Source organism: Acartia tonsa, chromosome 10 (assembly GCF_053477335.1).
Source record: "Acartia tonsa isolate MP-2025a chromosome 10, ASM5347733v1, whole genome shotgun sequence".
Taxonomy (NCBI): Eukaryota; Metazoa; Arthropoda; class Copepoda; order Calanoida; family Acartiidae; genus Acartia; species Acartia tonsa.
The window spans coordinates 13,328,192-13,347,971 of record NC_137269.1 but is presented as its reverse complement, the minus strand read 5'-3'; the positions used below and the strand labels follow the sequence as shown (position 1 = coordinate 13,347,971).

Genomic DNA, 19,780 nt, shown 5'->3' with positions numbered 1-19,780 from the left:
TTGTCATCCTTGTTTTTCTACGTTTGAAAATCCTACTTTTCCATTTACTTCAAGTGCTGGTTAAAAGTTTCACTTTATTATAATAATTTTGATTACAATTCATAAAACAAATTGTACAAATCCTAAGAATAATTTCTATGCTACACTAAAAGCACCTGTATAGTTTATAATAGTCAGAGCTGCTTCCATAATTTATCGATCCCAAGCAAGAAATAATGCACTATTAAAAGCAAGGTAGCCAACTTAAAAAATATATACAATTAGAATAGTAATAATATTATCTTCCATCGTTTTTTAAAGTAGCAAAGCTATTATATATTTAAGATAGACTGCTGATTTTTTGTATTTGAAGATCCCCCCTAATGTGCTTCCTTCGTACATGCTACCAATTGCAAAAGAAAGATTTTGTGGTTTTAACACTATTTAATATAGACATATTATCTCTTTTGTTTATGACCACTTAATATATGCTCAACAACGCACTTTGCCTGTTTGAACATCTATGTTCTTTTTTGTGATTCGCTAAGGATGTAATTCTTTTTGTAAATTTTTATAGTTTCTAAACGCCCCTTCCAACCTCACCCCCTCCCCCCCCCCCCATCCTTTTGTTAGAATTATTCATTTAGGGTCTAGAGTTAATCATTTTAGTTTTAACCTTTTTAAAAACCATTTCTTTCTTAAAATGGTAATTGTATTATTGCAAATTTGACAACTATGAAATTCATGCCTTTTTATTCTACACCAGTTAAAAAAAATCTTCCTATCTGTACATATCATATGTGAATCAGACCAGAGAATGTATATGTTCCATTAGTAGCGCAGCAACACTAGAAATCAACATTTTTAAAAGCGAAGCTTTTCTATAATTATGGTCGGTCCGTCCGTCCGTAACGGATAACTCTTTTTGTTAATTTAGGCATGTTAGAATTGTCTTATCGATTTCAAACTTTGCATACTGATTCCTAGAGGAGTTAGGTATGAGTTAGAAAGCGAAGCAACTCTATAATCGTTACCAGAAAGTCCGTACGTCCATTTTAAACATGTTACTTTTTAACTTTTTTAACAACAATTTTTTATGTGATAAAATTATCCGATTGGTCTGATTTTTGGAATACTAATTCCTAGGACATAAATTACATTGTTATACGCGAAGCATCTCTATAATCAAGTCTTAAAAATGTAAGTATGTCCTTAAACAATATCCTGTATTTAAGCAGTTTTTCAACAGATCTACTTACAATTTTGTTTAGTACGACTTTAATACATTTATATTTTGTTATTTCAGTTCTGACACTCAAGTGTTAATGTTCATTTGTCCTACCGTTTCAGAGCTTCGCTTTTATGGATGTTGTCATCTTTGTTTGGTTAAGAAAAGACCAGTAGAGAATATTAAAATTGATTCGTCAAAATGAAAGGCTTTCATCATTACAGCACTGCTCTAACTCTAGGGTATGCCCGTACGCACGTCCTTTAGTCCGTCACTGAAAGATATGTAGGAAAATTGATTGCATCATTCTTGTTATTATTAGATTAAAATCAAAATAAAATAGTTTAGAAATTTAAATATATTACATTAGTAACGATTTAATTACAACTTGTTTTCAAATTTTATAACTTATAGAGTGTCAGAATTTAAAAGGACATATATACAGTTTTAGGAATTGACTATAGATATGCTTTGCTTACAATATTGTACTTTGTTACCAAGAAATTATAATTTCAAAATCAGATGAATATTATAATAATTATATCATGCAAAAGTTAAAAACCTTCTAGGAACGATATTATAGTTGCTACACTTTCTAAATCGTTACATGAATCATCATAAAAAAAAATTAAAATCTACAAGACCATTCTAACGTGCCTATTTAACTAAAAAAACTCCATTACAGACGTACCGACAATAATTATAGCAAAGCTTTATTTCAAACAATTGTATAACAGCTGCGCTAATTAAAAGCCATTCCTCCTAGCTACAGATCTATTTAGTAGATTCATACATTCAGAGAAAGAAAGAGGTCGATGTTTATAGTTATGAATAATAGTAATATAATATTGCGCAGTTGGGACTTTGAAATGATAATGCTAAAGTAGAGTGATTAATTTATATTAAGTAAATATTATATTTTGATTTCTATGTATTATGTTTATTCGACGCTTTCCCACAAATACCTTAGCGAGCATAGACCCTTTCAATCTTATTTCTAACTATTATTAAATATTGGAGAGTATTTTTTCGTTTCTTGTTTATTTTCTTAGGTTAGGTTATGTTAAAGGGGTAGTTGCATGAAATGCATTTAAACTTTAACTTAGTGAACGGCAATTTTTTTCCTGTTCAATGGTTTAAAATACATTTATAGGGCAAATATTTGAAAGAATTTAAATTTTCTACTATGTAGTTTTAAAAATATCAAGACTGGAAAACCGTATTTTTGTGATGTATGCATTTTATATAGCTGGCTATTTTTAGAAAAACAGCATAATGATTAATTTAGTGATGTCCAATTGTTTCTGATTTGTTATGCTACAAAATTACTTATTTCTGATCGTATAATTGTAACTTATGCTTGAAATCATTTTCTGAAATGCACTTCATGCCACTATCCCTTTAGTACTTGATAACATAGTTGTTAGGAACTCCTGCATGGGTTAGGTACAGGGAAATATCCCCCCCCCCCCCTCATCATCATTCATTTTAAAATAAGGGCAGATACATTGCTTCTTAATAGGCACTTTTAAAAGCTGTTTTAAAGGAACTACAACAGTGTTAAAATCTTATGGCTATCCAGGAGCCAAAAAAAAAAACAATTATGTTTTTATGTAGAGAATCTTTTGTAGGAGTTACAACAATCAACTACATTATGATGTTTTTCTTATCTTATTTAATAAATCAAATTATAAGCATAATCAAAAACTATAATTATATATCGCAAATTATCAATTACTAATAGACTTTATCGTGTGTTTTGCTAATAACTGGTAACTTAGCACCTAGTCTCTAGGGTCTTTGTCCCATAAGAGCAACAAATCAAGGAAAGTTGAACCAAATGATGTGCAATGGTTTGTTTGTTTTTAAAGTAAAGTTACAACACATCGCAGTTTTTTTTAATTTGGGGGAGTGATTTTTTTATGAAGGTAAGAGAGAAAATTTGTTGTAAAACTTTGGCTACCAGTACAATCTTCAGTTTAATATCCCTTCCATCTCTCCATAGATTGTCGGCTTTAATTAATCATCCTTTATTTTACCGTCCCTACTGTTTACAGATGTTATTATAAGTTGAACAGGTGGAAATATAAAAACAGCCACACACACAGACACAGCCATGAGTAAGGTAAGCCGGTGACGTTTCATATATTTATTGATTTTTATAATATTATTAATATGAATCAATGGTTTGAATTTATTGATTTTTTGCATCAATCTATAATACAAAGTAGAACGATGTCTGTCTGTCTGTCTGTTTGTTTGTCTGTCTGTTTGTCTGTTTGTTTGTAGCGAAGGATCTCGCTAACCACTGAACCGATTGGGTTCTCCTTTACAGGGTAGCTTCTCATAGGTCCCGGGAAGGTTTATAACTATTTTCTTGGGGGGTGGGACACCCCCAACCCCCCCAAAAACTGAAAAATAACCCCCCCAAAAAAAAATTTCCCCACCCCCCAAATTTTTTATTTATTTTTCTTTTAAATCTAAAATACGAAAAATTGGTTTGATTAGACCTCTTGGGGCAAAGCCCCTAGAAGCTAGGGGCGAAGCCGCTAGTTAAGATATAATTTATTAAAAATCGGCCGGTAAAATCTGAAAAAATAAACAATATAAATTTTTAAAAGAACTAATTAGATGACATTTTTAATAACCGTAGGTTCTAATTAGTTAAGGTTTCAGAGCATCGCTTTTATGTCATCCTTGTTATTTTACATTGTTCTATGTGGTTATTGTGCTCTAAAGGCCTACATACTCAAATTAAACTTTATAGACCAGTGCTATTGCTTGCACACGAAGATACTAACAAGCTTATAATTTAGAACTCTGCTATGTAGTCTTAAAAACAAAAAGGCTAGTACTACAAAGATCTAAAAACAGAAGACAAAAAAATAAAGGGCCTAACAGAACAAAAGTTAAGTATTGGATATAAATTGATGCATATTCAATAATCATTTGCACAAATTTGTATCCAATAATCTTAACCTAACCTCACTTAACTTAACTTTTGTCTGATTAGGTCTTTTGTAATTAGGCCTTTTGTCGGATTAGGTCTTTTGTATTTGTGTCTTTTGTAAGATTTGGTCGTTTATAGCAACGGCAATTTAATAAAACTTTATTTTAGACCATCAGATATGAACGTGTGAACCTAGCAGATTTAGACACATCAAGCAGGAAAGAAAATATTTATCTTCTCTAAATATTAAGTTGCTTTCCTACTTAGAATTATATGAGTCCTAATAATTAAATGGATATAGAATGTACTTGGATATTATGACAGAGTGAACATTGTCGTCAATTTAGCTTACACACAAGGAACCCGTTTATTGGTCAGTTCGGTCATCCAGTAGGAGGTAAGGAGATAATGGAGTGGAAGGGGGAATTGTTATTTTAGCAAGCTTCAAGTTTCACCTAATTAGAGATCATAAAAATCTGGTTTCGGATTCAAGTAATAATATACATATATCCATTAATTATAATCGATATAAAGTTATCCACATAAAAATTCTATTATACAATGTGATTCGTATCTAAGCAAAGACCTAACGAAGATATTTATTGTTGCTTTTAAGGGATTGTACCTAAATTACTTGGTATGGTTTTGAGCCATTTTCGTAGAGGGTTGGACTACCCTTTATAAATAAAATGTCAATAAAAGCTAAAATTGTAAATGCATTTTACACTTGTATGAATATCAATCTTTTTGAAACAACTAAATAACCGACAAATGGACAAATAGTCTAATAAAATATTTTTTTAGGCCCATTTTATATTTGTTCAATTTGAAAAAGATTTGTTAAAAACACACAGGTCAAAAATAAGTCTAATAATTTTATAATAATATAAATAATAGGGTTCGAATTAAATTCTAAAATCTTCCTTTCTTGTCTGTTTATTTAGCCTTTTTGTAGATACTACAGAACAACTAATGATATTTTCTTAACTCTGTGTAGTGAAGATGATGACTATGGAAAGCTATTTTCAGGGAAGCCTCCAAGATCAAGGCCAACACATTACAGAAAATCAGGTAAATAAACGTACATTTGGTATTAGTGTTAGAGCAGGTGCACAGGATGCCAGCAAATCTGGCAAGTCAACCAGGAAAGAAAAATATTTAAACAAAGCAAATAAAATAAGGTATCCCATAATAGTAAAAAATCATTATAAACTGCATGGTTGTTTAAAGGTACTAAGGATGAATAAACTGCAATTAAATTCGTAAATTTTAACCTTAAAGTTAAAGACATTATATTTACTATAAAATGATAACAGATAGACTCTTAAATGGACTAAAAATCATGTTTTAAAGTTTTTAGTTTATCTTTATTGAAGCTTTTTTTGGTAGAAAATCAATCAATAAATTTAGCAAGACCAATATAAATAATGTTTTTTTTTCAGGAAAAAGTTCGTGTAAAAGTACAATATGTTTCCGACTTTGTATGGTGCTAGGAGTCTGTGCTACCCTAGTAGCTATATTCATTTCTTTGGCCTACTACAGACAGGTAAATTAAAAATACGCGCTTTGGCACCAGAAAAAAAAACAATATTGTCTACAACTTTCCCACGAATCGATGGTTGCTAATATGAATAAAATCCAGTAAGATCAAGTAAATGAAAGTAAATATCTTAATGTTATTATCTATTTAATACTATTAATTAATAGGTAATTATTTTGATTCTTAACAAGGATGACAATATTCATGAATATGAAGCTCATAAGCGGCAGGACAAAGAAACATTAATGCTTGAAGAAGAGTATCAGTAATTTATAAGAAAAATATAAATTTTGATGTGTAAACAAAATTGTATGTAATTTGCTGCAAAATTGCTTAAATACGAAGGTACCTTTAAAAAAGACTTCATTTTTGTCAAATCTGTTAAAAAGCTTTACAAAACACCTTTTAAACTGACGTGCGGACTTTCTTGTTTACAAAGCTTCTTTGCTTTCTAAATCGTACCTAACTGTTCATCATGAAATCGACAGGACAATTCTAAATAGCCTGATTAAACAATAAGAGTCTTTTGTTATAGACGTACGGACGGGTCGACCCTTATTATAGAAATTCTTTGCTTCTAAAATTTTTGAGAAATTTCTCTAAAATATATTATATATGTATGTATAACCTTAATTCTGTAAAATATAAAAAATACCCTAAAGAGTTTTGAAAACCGATTTTTTTACTTTAGGAAACCGATGAAAGAACATTTTGGGGCACCATTAATTCCGCCACTCAACTCATATTTAGGAATGGCACACAATCATATAATAACCAGGTGATTTTATCTTTTTAAATTCGTTTACATCCCCAATGCCGATAAACAAAATTACCACTTGTGTAGGGTAAAATCAATGGTTGAAAAGTTTGGACAATACTAGTTTTGAACTACCTAACAAATAAAAATTTTATATCAAAGTTTTGAGCCAACGAATAAGATAACATGATTATCAGTTTCATTTATTGACGTCATACGATAGAATAACCAACGAGAGGCAAGCATAAATTTTACCATTAGTCAATTACAGGGTATACTGGCCTCTCATTTGCTATTCTATCGTATGACGTCATAATCTGTGGAGGGACTTTAATCATCTTTTATAGCTTAGCTACTAAAAAAACTTCTATATTTGCTTGAAAACTTTCTATAACATTCTTGAATTAATATTCACATTTTAGAATGAATCAAATGTAACATCCTTACCTAATGAAGAACCAACACAAATTATACAACAAGAACAGTTAGAATCAGAACAAAATAAAACAGAGAAAGGTGTAACAAAAGAAGAAATTCCTGAGACAATGAATTCTGTTGATGATAATCCAGGTAACGTCATTTAATTCCATCCACAATAACTTTTTGTCACGTACCTGACATAAAAGCAGAAGAAAAAATAGGTAGAAATTAGTTTTAGAGACAAATGTCGCAGAGGAGTCTGTCAAAGCTGCATTTAAAAATAATATATAGAATTAACAAGATGATGTCTGTTTGTCTTTGTGCACTAAATGACCTCACTAACAACTTTGAAGTGTAGCTTCCCAGAGGTCAAGAGAAGGATTATACCTATTTTAGGAGAGAATACCGCCAGAAGAGAATACCGCCACTTTCCTAAGAGAAATCTCCCTTATAAGAGATAGATGTTACCTAATTAATATGTTTCAGACCTTGAAAAACGCAATATTAATATGTAGCTCTATATGCAAATAATTATTTTTACATTTAGACATGACAACAATTGAAGAATCAAACATGGTAGAAGCTGATTCCGATGACACAGCTAACGATTCTACCAACGAGACAGCGGAAAAATCTTCTAAACTTGTTTTTGTGAGTACAGTAGGTAGAAGAGATGATACAAGTAGATTTTATGATTATTCGTCACCGACATCCTCATTTAATAATGATAATGATGTATCTAAAAGTAGTTATACATTTTGATTGGATTTTAACTGAATTGTGAAAATAAAGTGTATCTTTGTCCTATTTTCTTTAATTTTAAAATTAATAACGTTATAATTACATTATAGGGTATATAAGAAAACCAACTCCCCGCCCCCACAAAAAAATTATATCTTATTTTGATGTGTATACTAATTATAAATAATAACTTTTTTAAATTTTCAAAAATATTTTGAATTGAATTGAACATTTGTATATTTCATATCGTTGTTAAATGTTTTGTTAAAATCAAACTGCTTATTTATTTTATTTTTTCAAACTATTTTATTATCAAAACCTAAAGTCCGATTTATTACATATGTTTTAAAATCTCCAAACAAATTATATTTTCCAAATTGTTTGAGTTTATTTTTATGTAAAGCTGTTCTTAACATTCCTTCCCCTGTTTGGCCACACTACAATGAAAACATAGTCCAAAATCTATCATTTCAATTCCGTCTCGTAATCACAATTACTTCCACCCACATACACCCCATACACACACACAAATACACACTAAAATAAATGTACATGACACACACACACACAAATATACACTGAAATAAATGTACATGACACACACAAACACACACCAAGAATGACAGTATCAAGAAGTGGAGGAGCAAAAAAACATGTTTAGAATAAATGGACTCTGGAGATATAGAGCAGATGTTCAGTTGCCATGAATATGAGAGGGAAAAATATGATAAAAATATCAAATCAAGAAACCTTAAAAAATAATAACTAATTTTTAGCATGACATGCAGACCAAGTAAGTTAAAGTGGATGCTCTTTTAGTATTGGTATTAAAAAAAATCAGCTATTTTAGAGAGAAGCTGCTAGGGTCTTAGTTTTCAAATGAGGAGGAGTGGGCAGAAAATAGCCTAAAACCACCTAAAAGATAAAATATCTTAAAAACCTAGGGCATAATTGATAATCTCATACGGTCCAGTAGTACTGACAAAAAATTGTATTTCTTTATATATTGGGATAATAATATACTACAAAAATGCTATGTTGTCCGTAGGTAGCGCATCAAGACCATCTTATACCAATAACGAAATTAATTCGGAAAAATATCACGAATCCTATACGTGTTTTTCAGCTGTCGTTGGGGGGCAACGCATCGTAAAATTGACGACCTCTCCATTAGCCTCTCAAATATTATTTTAGATTTATTTTGCTTGTTGGTTATACCTTATTCCTACATTAAGACAATCCTCTATCTGTACACACACACAAACATTTGTGGATATGCTGCTGCGAATCTTATCTGCATAATTATCCTTGTATTCCAGAGTATGGTTGGTTGTATAATGCAATATGTAAAATGTGTACATAAAATACATATCAGGGAGGGAGGGAACATTGGACTGGAAATTATATGGGTGCCCTAAGTTTTATAACTTCATATGTTGTCTTATTAACTTTAAATACTTGTAATAAATTTTCAGCGGGCCGGGTGGTTTAAAAGTAGAATTGTCTAAATTTTTCAACCAATGATTTTTATCTATGGATGGAGTATTTTGTTTATAATCTTTGGAAATATATGTAAATTGTCGTTTATTGTCTTATCCCTTCAGATCCCTTTGAATATATGCATTATACATAAGTGTATCACGTACCTGGTTTTAGAGTCCTTTTTTGTGACATAAAACATTACATTAACATGATATAAGAAGCCTATTGTTCACTTAAAGCTTTTAAAATAAAAGATCCAAAGATATTTTACTTATTATAATCTAACCCTAATAATACCTTAAAATATGACAGGTGTTCACATCTTTGAGACAAGCTACCTAACTAAATAAAAACAAAATCGGACGAACGGACCCACAAACAAAGTGAAATATAAAAAGCAACTTTTCTTTTAAAAATTTTGTTATGTGGCACAATAAATCTAATAATTGTAGAAACTGCGAATGTTTGTTTATGAGGCAAAATTCCTACAGATCCATTATACTTATGGACATACAAACGGGTGCAACAGACAAAATTTTAGTAGCACAGCTACTCTAATACTCTACTATATACTGAACCGATTAATTTCTCAATTTTTGGGGAGCTTTACATATATAGGTCCCAGGAATAGGATGGTTTAGGATATTTTAGAAAAGTGTTCCTTTCCTTATAACTACAATTATACAACATTGAAGAAATAGGAATCAGATTTTGATGTAAATATCCAAATTATTTTTAAAACTCTGATATAAACAGAAAATTATTGTAATAAACAAATTTACTTGTCCTTTACTTGTTAATAAATAACAATATATGGTCTGGTAATTTAATTTTGAAACTACAACCAAAATTTTGATAATCAGACTAAAAACACCAAAATGTTTATTTATACACACAAAAAAAGCGATGGAAACTTAAGGTTAGGTTCTATTCTTCACAATTTTTTAAAATTGGACAAAAACAGAGATCTGTTATAAAACGTAATGGGGACTAAAAAACTACTTAAAAGCAATCCGATCGTCATTGCTGGCATCTCATCGACAAGTTTTTTTTGCACTTATGTGAAAAATTAGTTCCATTGTGTATTGACACTTTTGCGACAATGCAGCATACTAAATATGCTGTACTTATTTGAATAAAATATAACAAAAATTTAGATAGATATAAATAAATTAAAAGTGTGAAAAATTTGGAGGTTAGAAGTAAAACGCATAGTCGAGCATAAAACAACCCCCCCCCCCCTACCCATCCTTCTTTATTTTAAAATGAATTTTCAAAAACAAAAAAACAAAATAGTACCATATGCAAAAAAAGACCTACCTTATAAACCTTCTCAAACAATTAATTCACAGTTATAATTCATTTTATCATCACAAACTATTTTCTGTCACTTTTGACCTGTTTTTAGCTTAACTCTGTAAAAGCATTCAATGATTTTTGTTAATAAACAAGGATGACAACATTCATGACAAGTTGCGAAACACAACAAAGATATTGGATGGACAAATAAAAGAAAGAGAAATATTCAATAAATCATAGAAAATCACGAAACTTCCATATACCAAATAAAATATTTATGTATTTTGTAGCATGGCCGATAGACTAACGGACCAAGTAATTTTTGTAGTTGATGTGTTCATTGGTACAGGGAATCTTCACTAAAAATCTGTCCAGAGACGAACTTACGAACTAAGAAAATTATCGAGTAGCTTCGCAAAAAAAATAATGATCTGGTTTTTGCTTTGAATCCATGGCACAGCAGCTACTCTATAATTCAAAATATCCGTCTGTACATCAGTCAGTACGTTCTGGGGATAATGTTATTAATGATAGGAGGAGGATTTTCCATGTGAAAATTTTTCAGTCCAAGGAGCATCATTTAGTATAACTCACTTTGTCCATCTGTCTTTCGATAACGCTACGAGAGTTATGAAACTTTTCCAGAAATACAATTAACTTTCTAAAAATTGAACTAAAAATTTCTTGAAAAGTTACTTCTTAACAATTAGCAAATTACAAAACAGAGAAAATATTTTTAAAGGAGATTTAGAATGTTTTAAATCTTGGGAATAAAATTATAACAAAACGACCAGGCAAATAATAATCATTATATAAAAGTAACAGGATGTCTATCTGTCTGTCAGTCAGTCTTTTCGAAGGATCTTGCTAACTGAGGAACCCATATGGTTCTCCTTTATTAAGTGGCTTTTCATAGGCTCTTGGAAGAGAAATCAACCCTAGAAAAATAATCCCCCCCCCTTTACCCTAAGTGCCCCAAGAGGCCTCTATGGGCTTGGCCGCCAGTTTAAAATATTTTGCTTTTATCTTTTTTTTCTATTTGGGCTATTATCTTTTATTACCCGGCTTTTTATGCTAAAGGATTGGTTTATACTGTATGAGGGGAATCAGAGATATAATATGTTTGCTTATATGACACAAAAACAAGGATGACAATAATCATAAACAGCGCTCTAATTAATATCTAGAAAATAACATTAAGCAAGTAAAAGGAAAAAGGGCGTTCTCCTCTTAGAAAATTTTTACTTAAATTGTACTTAAATTTTCAAAATTGAAAAAAAAATATCTAAGAGGATATTACCGGAAAAAGTGATCATGACAGACTGACTGACAATCTCATATAATTAGTTATTAGAGTAGATGCTAAGAGGTCACATGAATCTTCAAACAAAACTTCAGCAATCTATCTTAAATGTCAGCTTAGAAAAAAACATATTGTCTGTATCTATGACGTATTCCAGAGCTGCAACGATAGATTAACGAAACAAGCTATCCATAGAGTAAATGTGCATCAGTCAGTTAAGCGAATATACTAAGTTTAAATAGAATATCACGTCATCAATCGTACAGACAACTAGACCTCCATTCAAAATTATAGATAAGCTTCGCCACTAAAAACTCTCTCCAACTCTCTCTGTATATCTATCTATCTATGTGTCTATTAATCTATGTATGTCCTGTTATATTAAACTCTGTTTGCCTATCATATAATTCTTTCCCAGGAATCTTAAGGGATAAGACAGTAGACATTAAATTGATGTACGTCCAACTGCCCAATGATGAGAAACAAAATTACTCTTTTTCAATTGTTAAGCTTGGTCAATGCTAGCTTAGACCAACCAATCAGGATTTTACAAAAATACCAGGGAGGGAGAAGACAATGACTTTTAAATTACACTCTTACTTAACCCTTTACAGTCGGGCCCCTTGTCGCACCTTAATCGGTCGGGGGGGGGGGGGGGGGCGTTCAACGCCTCCCCCCCTATTATCTTAGTTCCTGTTAGAGCTGGAGGGCTAAATAATCAATATCCGACCTTTTATAAGTCTAAGTCAATTTTCGCTTCCTTCACCCTTTTATTTAACAACCTTTGTTTTTAGGTCTTTTTTTACTTAAAAATTTCAGACGGCTGTAATTTTCTTATTTTTGATGCTAGAAGAACAATTTTTTTCCAGAAAATGTTTATCTTTATGTAAATTTTACATTAGAAATATCAAAATATAAATTTCAGCGGCCGCAGCTGTACTTGGCAGCTGCCAGCCGCCGCCGTCGGCGGTCGGCGGGAAAACGGCGGCGGATCTTTATGAAATTTTAATACGTAGACATGTCAGAAAAGCTTAAGTTTAAAATTTGAAGTCTCTAAGTCAAAAATTGCGGCAACAGGAACCATACCTGGAACCTGAAAAGTGACTTGAACACCTGTATTTCATATAAGGATGTACTACTAGAGGATATTTTAGTATTTTGGTATGATAAAATGCTTTGTTATAGTCAAAAAAATATTTTTGCTCTTTACCTGGATGACCCTGCCAGGTTTGCTGGCATCCTGTGCCTGCCAGGATTGAGATATTCAAAAAATTCCAACTCTCAGTTATGTGTCATACCCATACTTAAAAAGTCACGCAGTTTGGGCTCTTTATCTTTCACACACAGAAAATGAGATAAAAAACCGGAGGGGGGGGAGGCGTTCAACGCCCCCCCCCCCCGGACCGTTAAGGGTTAAAGTTTAACTTGTAGTATCCAAACTTTTCAACCAATAACTTTAATCTACAGAAGGAATACCAAAAGTAACTTTGGGTATTAGTATAATTTACATTCCAATGTTCCCTCCCTCCCTGATTATTCAAGTCAGTGCCAATTTAAGTTTTTCTGTAATTAGGAATTAATATACATGCTACAAACCTGCTTTGAAACGACCTAACAGTTCGATCTATTATATATGAAAAAGTTATCTATGAACCGCAGGACCGATATGGTTCTCCATTAAAGTTAAACTTCCTATAGGCCAAGGGAAGGTTTGACACTAAATATTATATTTCGGGGAGGTACCTCTACCCTCCCAAGAAAATACCCCTTCCCTTCCACCAAGTGCCCCTAGAGGCCTTTAGGGGCGTAACCACTAGTATTAAATAATTTATTAACCAAACTAAAATATAAATTACAAAATATTCTAAACTATACAATATTTGCAAAAGTTGATATTATTGCAAAATTTGTGCGGGGAAAACCTTTTGAATCATGCTAATGTCTACCAACTGGCTGTGTGATTAGATTTAGGAAGGGAAGGGACATTGGACTGTAAATTACACTGGTTCCCAAAGTTTAATAAGATTGTTATATTATTCATTTGCACAAATACATAGGGTTATTTTATTAAATTTTTGATTGGTTGGTTCAAAACTAATAGTGTCCAAACTTTACAACCAATAATCATAATCTATATAAGGGGAATTTTTTATTATTGCTCAACATATGCTTTATAACTCACTTTGTCCGTTTGTCCATCCATGATTTTTTTTTGCTTATAATGCTTATAATGTTAATCATCGCTGATCTGATAAGGAATGTGTCTATTTCAAAAATTTTAACTAGAATGACATGCTGACGTTATGACGTACGGTCATCCTTTAGTTAGAGAATATTGGTCTTCCTTCAACTAATAGGAAAAGCTGCCTTTGCAGAGAAATTTTAAATGGGGGATGGGGATATTTACCCTTCTCTAATGTGGATTGAGAAAGGTGTCCTAAAAGTAAAAAAAAGCTTCTTAAAAAGGTTACCCCAATCTTATTCCAACTGTTTACATAAAATAATAAACATGCATTACATATTTAAAAACAAATAAAGTTACAGACATAGTAAGGGATGCAGGTAAGTTTTATAGAACATACTTTGCCCGTAAATAATAGTCTTTTCACCTTATCACTTGTATCATATTCTAGAAATTTATGTATATTTAACTAACTAGAGAGCACTTTTTGGGGTTGACTGACTATGTTATAAAAGTCCTTCCATGTCAATTCCATTGCAGTACGGAATGACTAACAATATGTATACTACTAAACTAAAAAGGGAAATATAAAAAGGCGCAAAATGAGATTGAGTAATAGTATAACAGAGAAAATGGACAAGAGAGAGAGAGAGAGAGAAAGAGAGAGAAAGAGAGAGAAAGAGAGAGAAAGAGAGAGAAGAAAGATAAGAAAGGGAGAGAGAGAAACAAACTAGTACAACCATGTCCATAAGTATGTAATAATAAAAATTATCCCAAATTAATATAACAAAAATAAAAATTTTATTCAATAGCTAGTAATTTGTCAATAAGGTTTATAGGGGGAGGGGGGCAGAACTATGGCAAATCCATCCCTGAATTTAAAAATAAAATAGCCTGATTCATCATGGGAACTATGTAAAGCTTCCATAAAATCCCTAAATTGGAGAACTTAATCAGTTCAGTAGTTGAAATCTTAAGCTTTATACAAAAAAAACTTACTATTTTATATTAAAGAATGATGAAATAAATTAGATTTTAGCAGATATTGTCAATAAATTGTTATCATATGTCTAAACGAATAATTTATGCAAGTTTGGTTTTGTGATTTTAAAAAATCCATCAAAGTCAAGGAAGAAATTGGACGTAGTTGTAAGGTTGTACACACTATAGAGTTATAGAGTAGCTTTGCTACTAAAAAGTAGAGAGAATTGTGAGTAGGACAGTTTAATCTGTAAAACTATCCCACCCACCCAAACATTGTATATTATATCAGGGAAATTAAGGGATAAGTCAATGGATAATAAATTGATATACATTTCCAATGCTCATACACTTAATAATTTCTTCTAGGGTTTAACATTTGTTGTTTAAAAAGTTTGAACACTGCTACTATGAATCTACAAATGTTTTAAATTTTGGTCTCAAGTAAAATTTGCAGTCCAATCTCCCCTTTCTCCCTGATATTATATTGTTGAGACATGACCTCCAATGGATAAATAGAGAGAGAATGAAAGATAGAGAAAGAGAGAGAAAGAAAAGAGAAACAAGCTTTTGTGTTTTATACTTTGCAAAATTCTTATTAATCATGTATAGAATGTTTTCAAATCAGGACGATTATATCCAATTATTCCACAACAACTTTTCTACGCAGAGAGGGATTGAAAATTTGGCTGTTAAATTGTTAATTACACTGAGCTGGATCTTTAAATTTAGTGGTGAGCCAGATCGGGGTGAGCCAACTTTCCACCAATGAGAGCACAGCATTTTATTAAATGTCACGCTGTGATTGGCTGAAATTCGGCTCACCCCAATCTGGCTCACCACTAAAATGATTTAAAGATCCAGCTCTGGTACCGAAAGTTTTTTAACCCTTCTATCTTATTCATTGGCTTAGAAACTTTGGAAATGTTTACTAAATTTAGTTTGGTTATTTCAAAACTTTTAGTGCACATTTATATCAACCAATGATTTTAATCTACAGATGGGATATTCTTTTTTAACTTTCAATTAGGGCGTATATCAATTCATTGTACACTGTCTTATTCCCTAAGATCCCTTGTAATACGATATGTTGTTCATTATGTAAATGAAACCGTTAAATGAAAGCAAGTCAGTATTAGAAAGGAAAAAAATGCCATTTGGAAAAAAGAGTAACAGACATACAGACAAACCCTCTTATAATAACCCTATGAGAACTTGAAAAACATATTTGTTATGACCTTCTTCTATGTGCCCACATATATTTTCTCAGCGGGATAAGAATATTCAATTAATTTAAAAGGTTTAAGAAACCTTGGCAAAACCTTGTACTTTACACTCCAGGGCTCGGCAGCCACAGCAGCTGTCGCAACTGTGCTGCCCACAGAAGCCTCACAATAAAGCCATGCGGTTAAATAACCTCCCAATATGCCTCAGCTGCAAAACCTAATTTTGATTTGGCTAACTAATGAGCCTAATTATCAGCAACCGCAGCCGCAAAAACCTTAGGTCACATTTGCTACTCACCCTGAGCCGCCTCCAAAAAAAATGAATTTCGCTGGAGCCGCATCCGCGCAGCTGCAAATACTTTATATATTCACCCAATAATGGAGATACCAAAGATTATTTTTAACATGTATTAGCTCTGGGTTTTAATTTTAAAAGCACAAACACAATCAAAAGTTTTATGTAGGTAATGACAAAGAGTGATCCATAGTTTTTTTCTCTTTGCATATATGTAGTAGGCGCATGTATTAACAAACATTAACAAAAAGTCAAATGCTATTTTTATACAATATACTTCATAATAACGCAATCTACTTTTTCCCGTCACAGCGAACAACTTGTTTTATTTACTTGCATATTACAATTATTTCCATCGGATGTTACAATTGTTAATCATTGTTGTTTCCTTACGGAGATGAATATTAAGACACAAAAAATATGGTAAATCTAAATGTCGTCTTACATCGAATATTAATGTAATAGAAATTACCTAACCACATATATATTGCCGGTAATGTTCATAGGAATATTGATTCTATTAATCTTATAATAATAAGATAATAGATAGAATTAGTAAAAGTTAAATTTTTTCTCCTTTTCATTGATTTTTTTTTATAATATACACACTTTGAATTTAGCAAAGCCTTCGATGTTAAATACTAATAAATAATACGTGGTCAAACAACAGATCTACAGCATTGATGTATATACAGATAACTACCTGCCCCCTTTTTAAATGACCGTTTTCTTTGTATAATAATAGAATATTAATTAAACTTTGTTCACATAGTTTTTCTAGTTTCCAGGCAAACTGAATTGAATATTTTATTTTCACTGGAATTGAATTGATTTATGATTTGATTTAAGAGGAAAACAAAAGATTAATAAAGTTTCAGGATTTGCTGTCTTAATTGCTCCTCCTTGGCATATAATGAAATAGTACCTCTGGCTTCAACAAATTACAAAGTTCCTTGCCGTATTATAAAACAATTGCTCTCTGGCTCTTTAATAATAGTTATTTCTCGCATCGTATTAAAACAGCTTTCCGCGGATATAGAATGTACAATTATAGGATTAAAACCAGTTTTTTTAGACCCGAGGTGCCGAAGGCACGGGCTAAAAAAACCTGGGTTTAATCTTATGATTGTACATTTTTATATTAGTAGAAAGCTGGATATAGTACGATGCTAGACATAGTTTTTTCGTATGGATGAGAACCGGTTCCTATCCACTGGATTCGAATGAATACGAGAAAATAGTTTTTAGGTTTTCTGAAGGTTTTAAAAAAAAATAACAATGACAAAATGGATAATATAAGAATATCTTACCCCTTCTGCATGATTTTTTCCCTCAAAGGTTTAGACATTAATGAAGAAAGATGACAACATCCATAAAATACGAATATCTAAAACAAAAGTACATAGCTTAAAAAGCAGAATATAAATATACAAGTCGAAACAATACCTGTAAGTAAATTTATTGCAAATTGCATAAATACATTACACTGTTTAAGGATATGGTTAAATCTTTTAGACTTCATTACTTATAACAGTGAATTTTGTTGTCCTAAGAATCAGTATTCCAAAAATTAAATGAATAGGTAAAATATTTCATATAAAAGATTGCTGTCAAAATGTTTTAGATTGACGTACAGACTTTCAAATGAAGATTATAAAGGCCTAGATCAACGATAACATTCATCATTACGGACGAACAGACAAATCTATTTACAAGAAAGCCTTGCTATGAAAAATGAGCCAAAAATATTTTTTGTTGTCTTTGGGCAACTGAAGATACAATTGTAAAGCATATAAACTGTCAAATAAAACTGAATATTTGGAGCGCTACAAATATTATACAGATTATTTTAGAATAAGTTATTTACTTACATGTTACCATTTTATAAGTATAATAATAACAAAGATGACATATGTCCAATATTAGCAAAGCTTAATATAAAAGTTATATAGAAATTACGCTAAACTTACATGAAAATGACGATGAAAAAGTGAAGGAGAAAAAAGTAAGAAAGGAAAAAAAACGGATGATACAAACATACAGCAAAAAACAAGGTTGTAATTATTTTTGTGACTTAATTTTAGAGGCTCTCTGCTCAAGAAATCATGTGGAATTGTCCTGAAAATCAAAATATCAAAATTCGTGCAGATCTCGCTCATATTCTCTAGTTGTTTTATATTTATAAGATGATTCTAATGTGCCAAACATGCTCTCTGTTACAAGGAAAAAATATTTTTATTTAAAACTCGGTTCTAATTCACTTGAAGTGTGTCTGTAAGCATTGAAAATCCCGTTTTTTTAAAAGAGGATTGTGTTTTCCTATGCCTAAACCCCGTAAGGCTATCCAGTACCCAATTTAACCTAACCTAGTCTAAAATAGTAAACAAAGCACAATAAGAAGGGAGGGATTTTAGTATTCAACAATATACTTTGGGTGAAATCACCAAATTATAAACATAAACGTCCATCATTCCTAGATAACGTTTATTTGTTAAACTGTTTGTAAAATATCCTAAGATGCGACCATCATCATTATTATGCACCCAGGAATATATTGGATATCATATTATCTTTAAACACTTTCTGTAGATAAATAAATCAGATAAATAATTCAGATAAGGTCAGGCTATGTTAAGAAAATAAATATGTAGTTCTAGATCCCTAATCAGTACATTTGACCAATAACACAGTGTCGGAACATCTTTGGCTAAGCTTAGCTTTGTTGTCATCCTCGTTTTTTCTCAATTTTTCGTGCTTGATAATGAAAGCTGTTTTAATTTAGATAACAGGGATCTAAAGGGATAAGACAATTTTTGTACATCCCAAATAATTTTACACCAAATTACCCCTTCTGATTACAATTAGTGGTTGAAAACGTTTGGAAACATAACCTAATGAACAAACCGATTAAGATTCATTAAAGTCAACAAATGTGAAAACTTTGCAGACTAGTGTAATAACCTGCCCAATGTTCCCTCCCTCCCTGTTTAAATATCTTGACTGGCGTCGATTTTTCTTTATCAAAATATATATCCCTAGCATTCCATGGATCTAGAACACACGAACACATACACTCAATATCATGTCATAAATTATATTAAAGGCCTATAAGTTGTCAAACGGCTGTAGAAAAAAAAGAATAATATTTGGATGATAAATAGTCTCCGCAGAGAACAATTGTTTTTTTTAGTAGCAAAGCTACTCTTTAATCAACTTTGTCTGCCCGTTTGTCAGTCAGCATCGGAAAAAATGAGAATTTCTCAGCTGTTATTAATGATAGATGGCTATTTTTTTATGAAAATTACCCATACCAATAAGCATCCAGAATATAATTTACTAAGTCCGTCAATCTGTCAGACATGGTACAAAAATATAAAGATTATAAAATATAAAAGTT

At 31.3% G+C, this 19,780-nt stretch overlaps 3 protein-coding genes across 4 annotated transcripts in view; 2 read left to right on the top strand and 1 right to left on the bottom strand.

Moving 5' to 3' along the window:
* The window catches only part of rhea (Talin_middle and talin-RS domain-containing protein rhea), a 205,122-nt gene extending 194,588 nt beyond the window's left edge, over positions 1-10,534 (bottom strand). For both annotated transcript variants that reach the window (XM_080173562.1, XM_080173571.1), the window contains exon 1: positions 10,418-10,534. The gene's annotated coding sequence lies outside the window, so the exon portion shown is untranslated. The remainder of the gene's footprint in view (positions 1-10,417) is intronic.
* The window catches only part of LOC145329451 (alanine--glyoxylate aminotransferase-like), a 557,715-nt gene that overhangs the window by 211,133 nt on the left and 326,802 nt on the right, over positions 1-19,780 (top strand). The gene's annotated exons all lie outside the window — the stretch shown is intronic.
* LOC145330532 (uncharacterized) lies at positions 3,210-7,681 on the top strand. Its single transcript, XM_080175157.1, has 7 exons — positions 3,210-3,332; positions 4,326-4,375; positions 5,155-5,228; positions 5,600-5,703; positions 6,389-6,475; positions 6,877-7,024; positions 7,422-7,681. The coding sequence occupies exons 1-7, from the start codon at positions 3,324-3,326 to the stop codon at positions 7,634-7,636; spliced, it is 687 nt and encodes a 228-aa protein (XP_080031283.1). The 5' UTR covers positions 3,210-3,323; the 3' UTR covers positions 7,637-7,681.

Bases quoted from the DNA above. Each gene is read 5' to 3' on its own strand.
- LOC145330532 (XM_080175157.1), top strand. The intron at 5,229-5,599 runs GTAAATAAACGT...TTTTTTTTTCAG, and splicing joins AACACATTACAGAAAATCAG to GAAAAAGTTCGTGTAAAAGT. The intron at 5,704-6,388 runs GTAAATTAAAAA...TTTTTACTTTAG, and splicing joins CTTTGGCCTACTACAGACAG to GAAACCGATGAAAGAACATT.